The sequence below is a fragment of the Dipodomys spectabilis genome, unplaced genomic scaffold (assembly GCF_019054845.1).
Source record: "Dipodomys spectabilis isolate Male_0828 unplaced genomic scaffold, ASM1905484v1 ptg000067l, whole genome shotgun sequence".
Taxonomy (NCBI): Eukaryota; Metazoa; Chordata; class Mammalia; order Rodentia; family Heteromyidae; genus Dipodomys; species Dipodomys spectabilis.
In genome coordinates this window covers 3,745,001-3,763,765 of record NW_024870744.1, presented here as the reverse complement: position 1 = coordinate 3,763,765, position 18,765 = coordinate 3,745,001, and the positions used below count along the sequence as shown (strand labels likewise).

The window sequence follows — 18,765 nt, the reverse complement described above, 5'->3', positions numbered from 1 at the left end:
ACGCGTCTGACTTGGGGCGGGGGTGTGGTCATTGCCTAAGATCCTGGAGGTGCACCAATTTTCTCTCAGGAGTCACCTGGCAGGTGGCACCCAAAGCAAAATGGGGGTGTCAACGAGAGAAGGCAGAAATTTGAAGCAAAACAAAAAGACAGACAGACAAAGCACCAGGTCCACACGGGAGGCGAGGAGAGGCCGGGAAGCGTGTTTTAATTGGTGAGACACGGGACATACAGAGGAAGCAGGGAGGAGGCCCCGCCACCCCTGCCCACACGCCAGGCAAGGGCCTCCTCCCCCCAGACAGACAGGACGGCACCCCAAATAGTCGAGCCTCTGGGGGCGCTGGGAAAAGTAAGCGGGAAAGGGCAAAACCAGCCACAGCTGGGACACGCCGCCTCTCTCACGGTTGGTTTATTATTATTATTTTTTTTGCAAGTTACTCAAGTGTCTTTCTGAGGTTGCGGATGGTGGAGCACCCACACCACGGCTACCTGGTGTGAGCCTGCACCCCGCTGCCGGGGGGCCTTGACTGGGGGGCTCACACTGGGCTCCCAGGAGCCCTGTGAGGTGGCCAAGCGCCTGCCTGAAGGAGAAACAGAGTTCACGTCCCCAAGGAAACAGAGTCAGGCTGGGAGCCAGGTGGCAGTCCTGAGCTAGGGGTGACCACAGACTGGGGGGGTGGAGCGAGGGGGGGGAGGATCAGGGGGAAAAGGAAAAGGCTGGTGCAGAGCCTGAGCCTAGACGCCAGGCACAAGATGGAGCCCGCTGTGTATTCAACAAAAGCCTTTTATTCATTCAAAAATGAACCACTGGGTTTATCCCGCAGATATTAAAAAATAAAATAAAGGCAGGAGGGCAAGGCTTCCCGTTGGTGCCCCGGAGCGGACTCACTACGAGGCCCAGGACAGCCACGCTGGGTCCCCCAGAACCACAGCCCCTCCTAGCCGGGTAGCGTTGGAGGCCGGACGCCGCCCGCCCGTCACCACCAGGGGGCGCCCTTCCCCGCCTCGGTTCTCGCGAATGCTGAAATGGTACAGGCAAGGTGGCGCATGGCGGCCGCGTTCTCTGGAGATGCTGGAGATCCCCAGTTGCATTCAAGTCCTGTCCCCCCCCCCCCCCAAAAAAGAAGAGACAGCCAGTGTCCCTGAAAACTCAAGTGCTCCCTGTAGGAAATCAGCCATCAAAGTGCAAAGCATTGCGGGGAGATCAACAGAGAGGTGGCGGTGTTTGCCTCCACGGCTTGTCGACAGTGCCTGGCTAAATACTGGGAAGTTGACATTCAATGTCACCACGATGGGGCGGGTGCTGGGCCAAGGCTTCGAAGCTGGCCCTGGCCCTGGCAGGGGCTCTGCAGAGAAACCTGGACTTAAGCTGGAGCCCGCCCCCCCTCCTGCTCTGAGAGCTGCATGGAGCGGGCAGGACCCTGGAGGGGGGGTCTGGGGGTCCGGGGAGAGGTCACAGGGCTGCCCAGGGTGGGTCAGGCTTCTCATTATGGCTAGCCGAGTAACAGGGAGAGAAATTCATTCTTGTGTGGCTGGCCGGAGCGAGCATGGCCACCGGGAAGAAGCGGGAAGGGTGGCCAGGACGCCACACCCGAGGCTGCCAAGCCGAAGTCCAGCACGCCCGCACACGCACAGCGGGGTCCCTGGGCTCAACCAGTGCGGGCCTCAGCCACGAGCTCAAGGCTCCAGCAGAGGCCAGAGAAGTAGCCTGACCTGGAAAAGCCGCCGTCTCCACCGGCAAGCCCCAGCTCCATCTCCCCCTTGGCCCCCCCCGCCCCCCACAGAGCTGGGCTGAGGTACTGAGGCATGAAGCCCACCCCCGGGGGGGGGGCCTGGAAGAATCCTGCTTGCAAAGATGCCTGTGCAAACGGAGGCCCTTTTCTGTTCCTGCAGCATCGGGGAGGGGGGGCTGCTTGGGGTCCCAGTGCAGGTAAGCGGGTCTGCCTATGCAAAGGGGGGAGGCCTCTCTCTGGCTGGCCAAGCATTCTAGTAAAAAACAAAACAAAACAAAACACTGCCAGTCCCTCTGGGTAAAGCCGCACCTGGCGCTGGGCGGCCTCCTCTGGCCGCGGCACCGGCCTGGAAGGAAGGAGAAGACCATGGGCAAAAATCAGAGCCGAGCGGAGCAGCCTCTCCCCTCCCATGGGTGGGCTGCGGCGCTGGACACTTGGCAAAGCAGAAGCAAGAACCGTTCCGGCTCGGGCCTGGCCTCCACGGGAGGCCTTCCTTGGGTGAGACCCGGGGAGTGTGGGTGGCCAGGAGAGGCGGGTACGTACCAGGGCACACCCCAGCAGCCAGGGCTCCCACAGGCAGGACCCACTATGACTATGAAAGACCAAATTGGGCAAGGGGGGGACGGGGTGATTCAAGCAGCCCCGCCCCCCACAGGCCACACCACCCCCCACAGAGGAAACTGAGCCCCAGGCTCCAGGCTAGACCGCGAACACGCCGCCGCAGGCTCGTAGCTAGAAGCAGGAGAAGGGCCACAGGCAGCCGTTGGGTTCCTGGCTGCCTGCCCTTCCTACTCGAGGTTCTGGACCAACTTCAGGCAAAGGCATCGCTCAGAGCGGGGGCCGCTGGAGGCCCTGTGCCCCGTATCACAGGGTGGAAGAGCTGGTGGGCGATGCGAACCCCTCTGTCTGCAGGAGCGGGCAGGATCCTGCTTCTGTCCCCACCCCCACGGCAAAGGCCACCAAAATGCCCATTTGTCCTTGAAAGAAAAATGTATGCTGCTCCCCTCACCCCCAGAGGAGGGCAGAGGGTGGAGGAGGAGGGCAGAGAGCTAGGGAGGAGGCAACAGGACATTACTATCTATAGACTCCACCTTTGTCTCCTCTAAGTAGCAACAGTATGGGGGGGGGGGGAGTTTTTGGCTTTTTGGCCACTGCAGGCCACTGTCCTCCCAAGCGAGGTGGGCAGGTAAATCAGGATGCACACATGTAAACCGGAGGCCCACGTGTCTCGGGAGCTTCAGACACAGGAAGCAGCAGCAACAGTTAACAACCAATAAATAAATGATATCAATTATATATGAATATAAAAAAAAAAACCTCACTTTCCCCCAGGAAAAGCTCAATACTGTCATCACTGAAAATAATTCTCCTCCTCTTGAACCATCCTAGCCATGCGGTGGGCTGGCTGCTGAAGGATGAGACTGAGAGACAGTGATCATCAGGCTGCTTCAGCTCCAGCCATTGTTGCAGGAGCCCAGGCAGAGTCCTCTGAGTTCCCAAGGCCTTCTCCTCAACGGTCAGAATCTTCTAGAGCAGAAGGTAGTTTTGTTTTGTTTTTCCTTTGAAAATATCCTTTTGTAATTTAAAAAAAAAAAAAAGCGCACGCATGGGACAGCAGGCGGGGGCGCGGCCCCGTGCGCGGAGCGGCCGCCACCTTGGTTCTACGGAGGGCTGGAGGCGTTTCTGCTTCCGTTGGTCCCCGTTCGGACAAGCAGAGGTCGTTAGCAATGGAAGCCGGTGGCTTCAGGCGGCAGTGGGTGGGTAGGGAGAAGGAGGGCCGGGGCCTGGAGATTGGAGATTGGCGGGTGGCGGCGGTGGGTGGGTGGGTGTGGAGAAGGCTAGGTGGGCGTGGGGACGGTTGGCTGAGGTGACCTCGTGGCGTGGGAGGAGACGGTTCCCAGACATCTGCAAGAGACAGCGTGAGGTGTTAAGAGCTGGCCAGAGGGGCAGGTGGCCTGCCGTGTCCTAAACGTGGGCATGAGCCCCCAGTGCCTAGCTATGTCATGGTTCATTGTGTGTGTGTGCACCAGGCCGAGGGCTGGAACTTGGGGCGTGGGTGCTGTTCCTGAGCCTTTTGGTGGTTCATTGGAGATAAGAGTCTCACAGACTTTCTTGCCCGGGCTGGCTTTGAGCCACAACCCTCAGATCTCGGCCTCCTGAGTAGCTGGGATTACAGGCACGAGCCTCCGGGGCCTGGCACCACAGTTAATCAACCAGACTGGATTGAGAACCACCTAGAGACTAGCCAGGTACCTCTGGTGGTGGGGCCTGGGAGGACACATCCAGAGAGCATTGGTCCTCCAGGATAGTTTACTCCCTCCATGATGGCATTCCTGGGAGATGGTGACAGGCAGGAGGCGGGGCCTAGCAGGAGGAAGTGGGCCCTGGGAGGCCTGTCCTTGGGGGTCTATCAGCCCTGGCTCTTCCTGGAGCCCCTCTTACTTCCGGTCCACCATGATGTGAGCTGCTCTGTTGGCCCCGTGCTCCCCTCCACGGGGAGCCTCCTCCCTCGTTCTGCTCAGGCGCCTCTCAAAACGGACGGTCCATCTTATAATGGCTAGCGGGGAGGATTGTGAATGTTCCCACACAAAGGAACGGCCAACCTGCGAGGCAAAGGCACGCGGGCCAGCTGCCCCGCCCCGATCCCGGTCATTCCCACGCAACAGTGAAGCATGCACAGCTACACAGCAGGAACTGCCCATTAAACATTCAAAAGATGGTCTCCAGAGTCACTTAATACGGGCTCTGGGTTCCTGAATGGGGGATGATCTATAAGGGTCATTTATCTACCCATGATGGGTGTGTCGGGAGCCGGAAGAGGCAAAATTAATCACCAGGATGATCTGGTACGACAAGGGCCGAGTGCTGCGGCAGAGGCTGTAGGAAAAGCCCTGGGCAGGGCTGGCGACCCGGGCAGGTCTCCACGAGGGCCTGGTCACTCTGGGAAGCTCTGTCACGGTGATCACGTGACTCGGGACGCTGGGCAGCCATGCTGCGTTCCGTGCGGAACCCAGGGCTGGGCACAGAGCTTGGCCAAGACAGGAAACAGGAAGAGTTCAAAAGCGGAGTGGTTCACTGCACTTGGGACTGTGGAGCCCCATCTACCATTCTTACGTCAGGACAGTTATTCTTAGGGGCCATGGAGACTTCTGGGAATTTGTATACGCCTGGTCCCTTCCACTGTAACCAGCAGTTGGCTGTGTTGTGCAGGTTGCTTTGCCCACATGAGTGGACTCATCATTCACAGCTTAAATGTGCATTTCAGTGAATGGAATCAACATTTCTGCGCTGTCTACCCCTTTTCTTTCTGTAGACCTCAATACTTCCTTCTTGCAGAAAACCTTTTAAATCAAGTGACTTACCACTACTTGAATAGGTCAGTAAAATTACAAAGGCCTTCTTAATCAGAATGATGATCAATGTTATATGTTTAATGTAATTAGAGAAAATAAGAGCGGAATATCATTTAAAACGCGGAGTGGCTGTGTTGGAAGGGGGGATGGGAGCGGCTGCCTGAGCACTGTGTGTGCTCAGGAGTCAAGCGTCTTCAATCCAGGATGCTGCCTCGCGCACCCTTCCTCCTCAGCCCCCAAGCTGAGCAAACTCACCGCCTGAAGCCCAGGCACTAGCTGACCGTCCTGGGTGAACCGGGGTTCGCACCCAGGCCCGGGGCCCCCCTCGCCCCCCCCCCCCGCACTCACCCGGCGCCAGGCCTGCACTATACCAGCCCGTCGTAGAGCGAGAGCGCCTGCACGATGGAGGGGTCCGCCTTGGAGCCTTCTTGGAACTCCTGCAGTGTCAGCTTCCCGTCCGCGTTCTGCAAGCAGGGAGGGCGGCTGAGCGGCCCAGGACAGCATTCTCCCAAGGCCGGAGGGAGGCAGGGGGGAGAGGAGGGAGGGGGAGGGGGAGACAGGGGGGAGAGGAGGGAGAGGGAGGGGGAGACAGGGGGGAGAGGAGGGAGGGGGGAGGAGGGAGGCGGTGGGGGGAGAGGAGGGAGGGGGAGGGGGGAGGGAGGCGGGGGGAGGAGGGAGGCGGTGGGGGGAAAGGAGGGAGGGGAGAGGAAGGAGGGGGGGAGAGGCAGGGGGGAGAGGAGGGAGGGGGGAGGAGGGAGGCAGGGGGGAGAGGAGGGAGGGGAAGGAGGGAGGCAGAGGGAAGAGGACGGGGGGAGGAGGAGGGATGGGGAGGAGGGAGGGGGAGGAGGGAGGCAGGGGGGGAGAGGAGGAAGAGGGGAGGAGGGAGGCGGTGGGGGGGAGAGGAGGGAGGGGGGAGGAGGGAGGCGGTGGAGGGAGAGGAGGGAGGGGGAGGGGGGAGGGAGGCGGGGGGAGGAGGGAGGCGGTGGGGGGAAAGGAGGGAGGGGAGAGGAAGGAGGGGGGAGAGGCAGGGGGGAGAGGAGGGAGGGGGGAGGAGGGAGGCGGTGGGGGGGAGAGGAGGGAGGGGAGAGGAAGGAGGGAGGAGAGGCAGGGGGGAGAAGAGGGAGGGGGGAGGAGGGAGGGAGGGGGGAGAGGACGGGGGGAGGAGGGAGGCAGGGGGGAGAGGACGGGGGGGGAGAAGGGAGGCAGGGGGGAGAGGAGGGAGGGGGGAGGAGGGAGGCAGGGGGGAGAGGAGGGAGGGGGAAGGAGGGGAGGCGGGTGGTCATCCACCACTCATCTTGGGCCTATGGCCCTGGGGTCCCTTCTCCACGGTCTGGGGTGCCCTGTGGGGAGAGGCCTCCCTGAAACCCCATCACCACTACTCCCCTGGTCAGTCTCAGGCCGCACACATTTCTCTGGGTACTCTGGGGGTTACCGCACCCCAGGGGTCCCCATGGATCGCAGGCCTGGCTGAGCCCATGTGAGTCAGCAAGGGGCGTGAAGTGGGTCCCGCGGGGGAGGGGACGGCTCAGGTCAGGGTCCCTCCACTTCCCTGAGCCCCAAGAGGCCAGAAACAATGGGGCTCCTAGCTCAGGTGGCCGGTGGGTGCCGCACCCGGCACCTGGGGGAGCCACCCCGGGTGAACCAGAGCCCAGGGTGGCCACATCCCCCCCCCGGCCCCCCGAGGTGAGGAGCCTGGGCCCCGGCCTGGAGTGGCATGGCTGCGGGGTGGGAGGAACCCTAGCCTTGGCAGGACTGCGGACCCAGGGCCTCGCGGCGGACACTCTGCGTGTGTGCGTTGGGAGGGCCAGCGCACCCCAGCTGCCAGCTCCCGCGCTAATCCTCCCTTTCTAACTAAGGAAGATGAGGGCTGGGGCTCCCCCATATCCACCCGGAGCGCTTTGAAGCCCTGGGTCCTGGTGATTGGAACTCTCTCATCGGAGGCGTGAGACGCCCGCTCTCCTCGCCACTGGGATTTCAAATTTCTGCTTAAAACAGTTGTTCTCGCCAGGCAGGGTCGTGCACGCCTGCCATCCCAGCCACCCCTGAGGCAGAGCTCGGAGGGGCTTGGGTTTGAGGCCAGTCAGGCAAAATGATCCAGACCCTGTCATAAAAACAAAATACAAACCCCACTGCTGGGGAGGGGGAGGTCGCTGACCGGGCAGAGTGTGCTCCGTAGGTGCAGGGCGCTGGGTTCGAGCCCCAGGACCGGCAACACAGGGAGAAAAAGAGGTTCCAAATCATCAACCTCGCTTTCCCTGCGGGGTGGGGGGGGGCGGAGGGGAGCAGTCTAGGATTTAAACTGAAAGCCTCACACTGGCCAGGCAGACGCCATATCACTTGAGCCACGCTTCCAGTCCCTTTTTGCGTTGGTTACTTTTGAAGTCGGGTCTGGCTTGATGCCCTGGCTGGCGTGGACTGCGATCCTCCTATTTGCGCTTCCCAGCCGGCATAGCAAGAGTAACTGACAGGCGCCCAGCCACTGGCTCAGATGGAGTCTTGTGAATTTGTCTGCCTAGGCTGGCCTGGAACTGTGATTCCCCCTGATCTCTGCCTCCAAGTAGCTGGGACTACAGGCTTGAACCACGGCTCCCCGCTTTCCTTCCTGGTCGTCTGCAATCAAAGCTTCTACTGGGAGATGTGCACACAGTTCACCAGCACGTCAACAGGAGCAGAGGAATGGGAAGCGCTGGGGTCAGTCAGCTGAGCCAGGCTGGGCTGACTCACTGAGAAGTCTGGGCATTTGACGGAAGTCGCTCCTGACACCAGGCTGAATGGTGGCCTCCTTGATCCGTCCCCCAGGGGGCCAGCAGCAGCCCCCCACGCCCCCTCCCCTGGGACCAGCCTCCAGTCTCACCTTGTCCATCATGGCGAAGATCCGGTCCACCCTCTTCTCCGGCGTGTTCTCCTCCTCGGGCAGCTCCACCGTGTTTCCCTGTCAGGGAAGGATGGGGCTAGGCACCAGCTCCGGCCCGGGGGGCGGGGATGACCCCCCCACCATACCTGCCACTCTGCCAGGGGACACCCCACTGACCACCCTCTCTACCCAGCCCCCAGGCGCCCTCCATCGCCTGGCCCACGCTGTCCCGGGGCAGGACGCATCCCACTGGACCGCAGCCCTCCCGCCACGCCGCCCGGACTCACCACCATCTGGTAAATGGCATCCACAATGTCCAGCATCTCATTCCTGGTGATGTAGCCGTCGTTGTCCAAGTCATAGAGCTTGAAGGCCCCTGTGGTCAGTCAGCAGGAGAGTGACCCTGGCCCCGGTGCCCAAGGTTTGCTCCCCCCCCACTTCAACCAGAGGCAACAGGAAGTGGCAGTCCACCCATACACACCAGTGCAACCCAGTAACAAGAGTCGAATAAAGACAAGGGCAGGGGCTGGGAAGGTGGCCCAGTGGTAGAGCGCTTGCCTCGCATGCATGAGGCCCTGGGTTCGATTCCTCAGCACCACATAAGCAGAAAAAAAAGCTGGAAGTGGCGCTGTGGTTCAAGTGGTAGAGCACTAGCCTTGAGCTGAAGAGCTGAGGGACAGCGCCCAGGCCCAGAGTTCAGACCCCACGACCGACAAAAAAAAAAAAAAAAGAAAATAGGTTTCAAACACACACCAAAACCAAAACAAGGGCTTCTCGAGAAACAGCTGTGACGGTGTTTGCCTAGCATGCAAACTGCTATGTGCTAGGCCAGCACCAGTGGCTCATGCCTATAAACCCTAGCTGCGTAGGAGGCTGAGACTGGAGGATTGCGGTTTAAGGTCAGCCTAGGCAAAAAAGAAAAAAGAAAAGTCTGAAATTCTTTATCTCCAGTTAAGCACCCAAAAGCCGGAAGCAGAGCCGGGGCTCGAGTTGGTGGAGCGCTGGCCTTGATTGAAAAGCCAAGCAAGAGCAGGAGGCTCTGAGCTCAAGCCCCAGTACTGGCACATTAAAAAAAGAGAAAGAAAACACAGAAGGATGTGATGCAGAGCGGATCCTGGGCTCCCCCGCGGTGCGGCCTCTGCGGCCTCTGCCCAGCTGTCCCGTCCTCCGCCCTGTCCGGGTCCACCGGCCCAGCCAGCCACCGAGGGAGCCCCACGCCCTGGGGTGCTATCTGCCCGCGGGCCGGGTGGGACTTACACCGCAGCTTCTCGTCCAGGGTCCCCCGCGAGGTCACCGACAGCGCCTGGATGAACTCGGAGAACTCGATCCGGCCGTCCTGCGGAGACACGGGACGGGGAGGCGGCGCTGGGACCCGGTCCAGCTGGGCCTGGGAGGGGGCCGAGGCCCATAGCTGGCTCAGGCAGAGGCAGGAAAGGGGACACATGGTGGGAAGGGGAGGCTGGGGAGGGAGGGAGGCCTGGGCAGGAGGGACAGGAGGATGGGCGAGGCCGAGAGGCAGACACCACTGGAGCAGGGCCTCTGCAGAGAGATGTGCTCTAACCTATTTGTTTACGGAGGGGGAAGAAACTGAGGCCCAGAAAAAAGAGAGCAAAAAGAGAGCCCAGGAGCGGAATTCCCAGGTTGAGAGAGCTTGGAAGAAAGCTAGGGATGAAGAGAGCTGACACTGCTGGAGAGTCCCGGATCAGGGAGCGAGAGCCAGCAGCGAGTTCCCCGAGAGGGCGCTCAGGCCCAGGCAACGCCATCCCCCAGGGAGCCCGGCTGCCCCCAGGGAGGCTGGCCGTCCCCAGGGAGCCCGGCCGTCCCCAGGGAGCCCGGCCGTCTCCGCCTCACACGCGCCTCACACGCAGGCTGCGCCGGGAGCAAGCATGCGGTGGGGCGGCCCTGAAACTGTGCTCCTCTGCCCGACGCCCCGTGCCTCACACCTATCAGGAGGCTGAGAGCTGAGGATCGCAGTTCAAAGCCAGCCCACCCAGGAAAGTCCGTGAGACTCTGATCTCCAGGGAGCCACCAGAAAAGCCAGAAGTGGAGCTTTGGCTCAAGTGGTAGAGCGCCAGCCTTGAGCTTCAAAGCTCAAGGGCAGAACCCAGGCCCTGAGTTCAAGCCCCAGGACTTTCAAAGGAAGGGAGGGAGGGAGGGAGGGAGGGAGGGAGGGAGGGGGGAAGGAGGGTAACAGCGCCGTTGGGGGGGCTGAGGGGCGCGCGGCGTGAATGGAGCGCCTCACGTAGGAAGTGTCTAGATGTGCCGTGTACAAGGATCCTGCGGTCACTCCCTGACTTACGTACTGAAAGTGTGTGTGTGTGTGTGTGTGCGCATGTGCACAGTGCGCATGGTCCCATGCACACGCATGTGCTCTAATTCCCGGGTCTCTGCGGGATGTCTGGGCATGCGTACGTGAGCACACACGTGTGCACGCGTGTTCCTTCACGGAAGGGGAGCGGGGCAGGCACGGGGGGGCTTGGCGGCTCTGTGGCTCCCCATGAGAGAGGGGTTCACTGCCCCGCCACCCCAACACTCCCTCAGCTCACCTTGTTTTCATCAAATACGTTGAAAACAAACGTGGCGAACTTGGTAGGGTCCCCGAATGGGAAGAACTGCTTGTAGATCTTCTGGAAGCCCGCGGCATCTAGCTGCCCGCTGGGGCAGTCCTTGATGAAGCCCTTGTACCTGTGGGGGGCAGAGGGAATGTCACCCACTGTCACCCACCCACCCTCCTGAAGAAGAGTCCAGGGTGGAGACCAGGACAGCAGACTCACGCCCACTTTTGCCTGTCATTGCCTTTGTGGCCTTGGGCAACTGACTTGGTCTCTCAAAGCTCGGGCTGCCTAAGGAGATCACACTCAACACAGGAACTCACCAAGCCCAGCCCAGTGGCTCCCGACTATAATCCCAGCTATTCAAGTGGCTGAGAGCTGAGGATTGAGGTTCAAAGCCAGCTGGGTCAGGAAGGTCTGGGCGATGCTTATCTCCAATTAATCCAAAACAGCCAGAAGTGGAGCTGTGGCTCAAGTGGTAGAACACCAGCCTTGAGCACAAAAGCTCAGAGAGATAGCATTGAGGTCCTCAGTTCAAGCACCGGGACAGAGCCCTTGGAGTCTGCCTCGAAGATGGGGGCGGGGGTACCTTGAAGCTGTGCTCTTGAAAAAAAGCCACTGTGACTCCAGGCCCAGGCCCTCTCGGAGCCCCCTCCTCCAGTGGCAGCTGGCTACTCTCCCCATATCCCCCCCTCCTCAGCAAGCTGGCTGAACAAATGGAACAGCAAGGTGAGTTCAGACCCCAGGCCACCCATGCCGGGTCCCAGTGCCCAAGACCCCCAGATGCCCGGGCTGCAGACCGCCCAGCAGAGCCCACCTGAGTGTACCGCTGCCTCTCACTAGCTGTGCAGCCCGGAGTGAGGCCTGAGCCTCTCTGAGCTTGTTTCTGCATCTACAAACAGCAACACTGTTCACCACCCATCTTGTTGGAATGGGGTGACCTAGGAACCCTGGGGGGGCAGGGGAGTTTATACCCAGCTGCTAGGCAGCGGGTACAGCTAGCAGGCACAGCTCCTGACGGGTGATCCAGGGCCCTGGCTTCCGCCTGGCACTGCCAATCAAACCACCAGCATCACCTCTAGTAGGGCAAGCCCCAGTGTGTGCTGTTTTACACCCCTTAAGAATCGGCTGGGGGGAAGGGGCTGGAGATCTCCGTCCTCTCCCCCCATCCCCTCCCTCTTCCTTGGTGACCACACCTGCAGTGGTGTAAAGTCCTGGCCAGATCTGCTATGGGGAGCACCAGACAGGACAAGGACCATGCAGGTTTTACACACCTAGCCAAGGCCCGCTGAGGCCAATAGCCCTGTGTCTCCCACCCCCGGCCCCGCTTGGGACCCCAGCAGCAGGGATGTCCCCAAGCGCAGCCAGACTCCTGCACCCTGTCCCTGCCCAGCACTGGGCTCTCCTGCCTCTGCCAGCTCCTGGGGCTGCACACAGGAGGCAAAGCGGGCACTGCCGGAGCCCTGACACCCACCAGGCCTGTGGCTCCCAGCCCCTCCCACAGACCCACGTCCCTCTCTCCTCCTGGCTCTGTCCTAGAGTGTGGGGACAAGGCCTGGTCCATGCCTCCGGAGCCCCAGACCAGGCCAGGTCCCTGGGCAGAGGAGAGGCACCTGGTGCTGTCACCAGAACCCCCGTAGGAGCCAGGGAGCAGTGTGTTTCTACCACTCCTCCAACTTCCAAGGACAGTGTGTGCCACCTAGGGACCCAAAAAGGTTGAGAAACAGTGAAGACAAAGCCAGCCATGCCTGTAATCTTGACTCAGGAGGAGGGGATGGGCACCAGTAACAGTGTGAGACCAACCCAGGCAAAGTGAGCAAGACCCCAGCTCAACAAACAGGCCAGGCCCGGCGGTATGAGTCTGTAATCCCAGCTACTACGGAGGCATAGGTAGGGTGGTCGTGGTTTGAGATGACTCTGGGCAAAATGGTGAGACCCTGTCTGAAAAACTAATCAACGCATCCGAGGGTTGGCGGTGTGGCTCAAGGGGTGGAACACCTGCCCGGCAAGGCGAGGTCCTGAGTTCTCCTCCAGTTACACTCCCCACGCCCAGAGAGAAAGGTCTGACTGCTCTTCAGGGGCTGGCACTGGCATAGCCGATCTCCAGCACAACAAACGAACAACAAACAAGAAACGCCAGGCTGGGAAGGTGGCTCAGTGGTGGAGCGCTTGCCTAGCACACGAGGCCCTGGGTTCGATTCCTCTGTACGACAGAAAAAGCTGTAAGTGGCGCTGTGGCTCAAGTGGTAGAGCGCTAGCCTTGAGCAAAAGCAGCTCAGGGACAGCGCCCAGGCCCAGAGTTCAAGCCCCAGGACTGGCAAAAAAAAGAAAAACCAATAAAGCCTAAAGGCAGAAGACGCCAGAGGCTCTCTGGGGCTCATCCCTGCGGATGGGGGAGGCCCGCTGGACAGCCGGGGCGCACTGACCCTCCTCACGAGGCCCCGCCCCCAGCAGGGAGCCCGCCGGCCACGCCCCCACCAGCAGGGGAGCCCACAGGCCACGCCCCCACCCGCAGGGGAGCCCGCCGGCCACGCCCCCACCAGCAGGGGAGCCCACAGGCCACGCCCCCACCAGCAGGGGAGCCCGCCGGCCACGCCCCCACCAGCAGAGAAGCCTGCCGGCCACGCCCCCACCAGCAGAGGAGCCCACCGGCCACGCCCCCACCAGCAGAGGAACCCACAGGCCACGCCCCCACCAGCAGAGGAGCCCGCCGGCCACGCCCCCACCAGCAGAGGAGCCTGCCGGCCCCGCCCCCAGCAGGGAGCCCGCCGGCCACGCCCCCACCAGCAGGGGAGCCCACAGGCCACGCCCCCACCAGCAGGGGAGCCCGCCGGCCACGCCCCCACCAGCAGAGGAGCCCACCGGCCACGCCCCCACCAGCAGGGAGCCCACCGGCCACGCCCCCACCAGCAGGGGTGTCCGCCGGCCACGCCCCCACCAGCAGGGGTCCACCGGCCACGCCCACCGGAGCCCCGCCCCAGGCCCCTCCCAGCCCAGCGCCACCGGCCCTTTACCCAGAAGCCCTCCCAGCCAGCGATGTCCATGACAGCTCGCCTGCTCTCCTGGAGCTCTCCCCACGCTCTCCTGTCCGTCCTCCTGCCTCCACGGACGCCTGCTCCGCCAGCAGAGCTGGAAGCCCAGGCCATGTCTCCGGTGTCTCCATCCACGACCCCCCCAGGCTTTCCGGCTGCCAGCCCCCCTACGCCAGCCCCGGGTGGCTCGCGGCCGGGACCCGGATCTGAGGCCCGGGCCATCCCGGCTGCTGAGCGCGCGGCTGTGCTGCGGCGGCCCCCAGCGAGCACCGCTCCCTCGCCAACACACACACTGCACCCAAGTCCCGTTCCGTCATCCTGATCCCCACGGAACGGGGGTCCCCCCCAGCTCTGTGATGATGGCCGAGGAAACCACTTCTGCATGTGGATGGGACACTGAGGCGCAGAGAGGGAGAGACAGAGACCCAAGGTCACACAGCAAGTTGGCAGCAGAAACAGGCCTCAGGCCTCCAGGCCTGCCCAAGTCCCCGCCCCCCCTCGGGGAAAGCAGGCTGCGCCACCCCCATTCAGCTGTACCCAAACATTATGTAACATGCCGCTGCTTGTCATCCTGAGTTGGAGGCGGGCACCTGCCTGGGCTGGAGCGGAGGGGGAGGGGAGAGCGTCCCAGCACCCACCCTAAAATTGCCTTTCTCTGAGGCCAGAGTTGCAAATTGAGGCCTAATCTGAGATGCAGCCTGGGACCCCTAGAAGGCTGAGGGCACTGCAAGGCGGGCACCGGATCAGATCCCGCCCAGGAATTTGGCCCCAGGAAGGTAGAGAGATGGAGACCTGGTTTCCCTCCCCCCCCCCCCCCCAGTCAGATTCACACAGGCCCAGCATGGCCTGCCTTTCCTGCCCCACCTGCTACCCTAGCCAGTGGGGGGTCCTGCTTGAACCCCCTTCCCCACCATTCCCCTCAGAGGCCTCGCCTGGGAGCAGCAGCTGCCCTCAGGGAGCCCTGAGTACAGATAGGGAAACTGAGGCTGGCCTGCATGTGGCTACTTCCTCTGCCTGGCCCACACTTCCTGTTCCTCCAACCCCTGCACACCTTTCCGTGCTGGACTTCCTCCATGCCTCTCCCGGCCTCGGGTCCTGGCGCACGGCCGAGGCCACTGTCCTATTCCTGGATTTCTTTTTGCTGGTTGTGGGTTTGAACTCTGGGCCTGGGCGCTGTCCCTCAGCTCTTCAGCTCAAGGCGAGCGCTCTACCACTGGAGCTGGGATGGGGAGGGAGGGGCTGTGCCCCCTCTTCCTGCTTGTCTCTGCACCCCGGGAAGCACCAGTGGGGACCCGACGCCCCTGAGGGCCTACTTTTTAGCATCTTCACCAGATTCTGCGCCCCAAGCTGGGAGGGCCGGGAGTCCTTGTGCCCAGGTTAGGTAGCAGAGACGGGTAGGAGAGCAACCTCCTGTAGTCACCGGCTCACTGCAAGCAGGGGCCAGGGGTAATGAGTGTGGTTGGTCCCTCTGTGCCCAACCCGGAGGGCAGATGACCTCGGGGTCCTCTGGGGGAGGAGGGATGGGGCCCTGGATTGTCTCCATACCCTAAAGACCCTGGCTCTGGCCTGGAAGTTCTTCCTAGAGCTGACCCCTGTGCTCCCAGGTACTTTCGGGCTGCTCTCCTCTAGTGCCTAGAGCTGCAAGTGACCGCTGGGCCTCTCACCCCTTCTCCCGACACCCCTGCAGTGCCAGCCCAGCCCCCCCAGAAACCCCACGCACTGTCTTCCTCCGTCCCGGAGACCCCAGCCCAGCCCTGGCTCTGGCCATAGTAGGTGCTCAGTAAAGATGGGTGGATGGCCCCCCACAGCACCCAGGCCAACCCAGTCACCCCTCCCCTGAGGGGGGCTGAGCCTCTCCCCACACTGTTGGGGGGCTCAGTCACCCACCAGCCCAGCCTCGAGGACGTCAGGGTGTTCACAGAACCCCGTCTTCTGGGCCGCCTGTCTCTCTGTGCCAAGCGTAATTTGCCAGCTGCTCTCTGCCCGCAGAAGGCAGGAAATAGCTGCTAATGCACAACGCGGCTGCCACCAAGAACGGGGAAGGGGGGAAGGGGGAGGGGGAGGCCGCGCTGCCATTATCTGTCATTCCAGAGCCCCTTGTGGGGGGGGGCCCCTCCCTCCTCTCCCTTCCTCTCAGCCTGCAGCCTGGCATCTCCCCCTGAGCGAAACACCAGCAGGTCTGAACCCTAAAACCCTGGGCCATGGCGGGGTGATCAGGATCCTGGTTACTCACACTCACACACACACACACACACACACAGAGGTACACACAGATACATGCATACACGTGTGTATCTGTGCACGCAGGACCCAGAGCTGTGTGACCCGAGCAAGCCGCTCCACCTCTCTGAGCTCACTCTGTGCCCCTATGCAGACCAGGTCTGCGAGGGGGGCGGGCAGCCAGCATCACAGTGCACCTGCCCCTCAGGGGGGTGTGGGGGGGTGCACCTCCCCAACACGGGTGTGGGGGACGGGCCAGCTGGCCCTGCATCCACCCACAGCTTCTGTTGCAAGATGCGGGGGTATATTTGGTTACAATACAAATAATAAAGCAATCAGGACAGCTGGGGCGATGGAAAACAAGTCCCCCAAACCCACCCGCCAGCCCCCCACCCCTTCCCCGCACTCTGCCTGCAGCCTCTCCCCTCACAGAGCCCTGGGCTGCCCCTGTGCCACCCCAAGGCCCTCTCTGTCCCCAGGACACGGAGGGCCCTGCACGGTGGGGGCGTGGCCCTGCACAGTGGGGGCGTGGCCCTGCACGTGGGGGCGTGGCCCTGCACGGTGGGGGCGTGGCCCTGCACGGTGGGGGCGTGGCCCTGCACGTGGGGGCGTGGCCCTGGATGCAGGGCGGAGGTCTGAGGCGGGGTGGGCGTGGCCTGGGTGAGGGCTGCAGGTGGCTGGGGAAAGGGCCAGGTCAGAGGCTGGGGCACCTGAGGGCCAGTAGGAGCTGCTTCCATCCTGACTGCAGTGGGGGGCACTGGGGGGCCACAGAGGGGCCGCAAAGGGGGAGTAGCCCACCCAGCTCCATCCCAAAGCCTGAGCCACGAGGGGGACCATGAGGCCTGAGCCAGGGCCCTGGCCACTGTCCTCGCCCAGGGCCGGGGAGCTAAGTGGGAGGTGATGAGGGATGGGACCGAAGAGTAGCTGCCACTGTGTGGTAAGGGAGGGGAGGGGGGGGAGCAGGGCACAGTGCTCGAGCGTGTCATCCTAGCTACTCAGGAGACACAGATCTGAGGATCCAGGTTCAAGGCCAGCCCAGGGGAAGAGTTTCATGGGACACAAACTCAACAGAAACGGGTGGCGACGGGGTCACTGCTGTGTCCCAGCTGCGGGGAGGAGTACAGGCAGGGATAAATAGGATTGCAGGCCCAGCCGGTTCAGGGGAGGAGAAACAAAAAGATCTTATTGCAAAAATAATCAAAGCAAAATGGATGTGACTCAAAGGGTAGAGCTATGCCTAGCAAGTTTGAAGTCCTGAGTTCCAATGCTAGTATGGGGGGAGGGGGAGGGGGAGGGGGAGGGGGAGAAACAACCAAACAGCCTGTCCCCCCCCGCCGCCCCTCCCCCCGCCACCACCACCACCCACCCCCCCCCCCCGCCGCCCCCCCCGCCGCCCCTCCCCCCCCGCTCCCCCCCCGCCGCCGCCCCTCCACCCCCCCCCCAGCCCTGCGGCCCTGGCCAGCAGCTCAGGACCCTCCACTCCACTCCTCCAAGGCAGAGACTGGCGCTGCTGGACAGCCCCAGCCATCGGTGCCCTGGGACTTGCCCAGAACAGGATACAAGGTCATGGAAGAGCCTTCTGGGCGCTCAGCCCCCTAACATCCCAGGCAAAGGTCAGGGGGACAGTGAGGTCTGGTATCTAGCCCCTAAGGCAACAGCTCTGTGGGACAGTTTTATGTTACAGAGTGGTTTAGGTTTAGGTCAGAAAAGCAATCAGCTCGTTTTGTGTGTGTGTGTGGCAACCATTTTAATGACTGCCAGCGCACCGATCGGAGTGCCGCAGTCGGCAATCTGTTGTTGATGTCTGCCATGGACACAGGAGGGGACAGTGGCAGAGTGAGAGTCACTGGGCCGCATCCTGGTCCTGGGTGTGCTGGGGGGGGGGGGGTGCGGCCTGTTCAGAATATCACCTCGGAGTGGACAGACATGAGGCAGACGGTCTCCTGCTCTCAAAGGACTGAAACTTTCTGGAGGAAAAGGATCACTTCTTGTCTTCATGAGCTCTTGAAGGAAAACATCCACGCGGTAGAGAGCGTGTCACCAGGCCAGGGTCGCAGCCTGGCGTGTGTGACAGCCCCTGGGGCCTCCCTAACATCTCCAACACATCAGGCCTGTCCACACCTCCGGGCCCTGGTCCTTGGCTCCCACTGAGTCCTCTGCCCAGAAGCCCCCCAGGGTCTCCTATCCGGTTGAGGGTGGGGGGACATGGGGCTCAGGAGATGCCAGGCCAGATCTCCTTCCTGAGGGCTGAGAGGGGGAGGTTGGGAGGGGAATGCTGGGAGGGGAAGGGCCTGCACTTCCTGGAGACAAGCTCCCCCCATTCCTGGGCCCCAAACCCTGACCCCACAGCCCTGGGGGAGAGCAGGGAAGCTCCTGCCCAGGGCAGTGGGTGGGGCCACCAGGGAGCGGAGCCCTGCCCCCTCCAGCTCTGCTCCTCCTCCAGGCGGCCTCCCCCCAACAGTCGCCAAGCTTGGACCCCTGGCCTGGCGTCTCCCTCCCTGCCTGTGGCCAGCCCAGGAGCAGGGACCCACCCTGGGCCTCGGCCTCAGGGCTGGGCACAGCCACACCCCCCCAGGACATCCCCGCGGGGACACAGAGAGAAACAAGGCACCAGAGAGGAGGCCCAAGCCTGAGGGGGTACGGAGGGCGGCCGGGTCAGGAGCACAGGCCGGAGGGCCTGGACGGAGGGGTTGGCAGAACTGGACTGAGTGCGGGCTGTGAGTACATAATCATGCCTGCGGTGAGGACTTCACCCCAAGTCCACGGAGGGCCCGGGCAGCCGCCTGGCACACCCGGGGCTTCACCGGCCCACAGGCAGCATCCCGGGTAGACTGCCTGGAGGTGGTGGCCTAGGTCCAGACTTGGAGTGGAGGAGCCCAGACAGCTCAGGAAGGAAGGACAGCAGCTATCCCTCCCAGGACAAAGGGGCTGCCAGGGCGAGGGCTCAGGCGTTTCTGGAAGATTCCTCTGGAGAAGGAGGAAATGCGCAGAGACGGGTCAGGTCCCGGGATGGGGATGCGGC

General features: G+C 62.4%; 1 protein-coding gene across 2 annotated transcripts in view; it reads right to left on the bottom strand.

Moving 5' to 3' along the window:
* Positions 1 to 2,761: 2,761 nt before the first annotated feature.
* Positions 2,762 to 18,765, bottom strand: part of Ncs1 (neuronal calcium sensor 1) — a 40,695-nt gene continuing 24,691 nt past the window's right edge. Inside the window, exons 3-8 of one of the 2 annotated variants that reach the window (XM_042681091.1) lie at positions 10,486 to 10,624; positions 9,197 to 9,275; positions 8,227 to 8,315; positions 7,940 to 8,017; positions 5,434 to 5,549; positions 2,762 to 3,637 (exon numbers count right to left, since the gene is read on the bottom strand). In XM_042681091.1, coding sequence (XP_042537025.1) covers positions 5,451 to 5,549; positions 7,940 to 8,017; positions 8,227 to 8,315; positions 9,197 to 9,275; positions 10,486 to 10,624 — 484 coding nt within the window. In that variant the 3' untranslated portion in view covers positions 2,762 to 3,637; positions 5,434 to 5,450. Of the gene's footprint in view, positions 3,639 to 5,433; positions 5,550 to 7,939; positions 8,018 to 8,226; positions 8,316 to 9,196; positions 9,276 to 10,485; positions 10,625 to 18,765 lie in introns of both variants that reach the window. The other variant, XM_042681092.1, reaches the window with a different exon arrangement.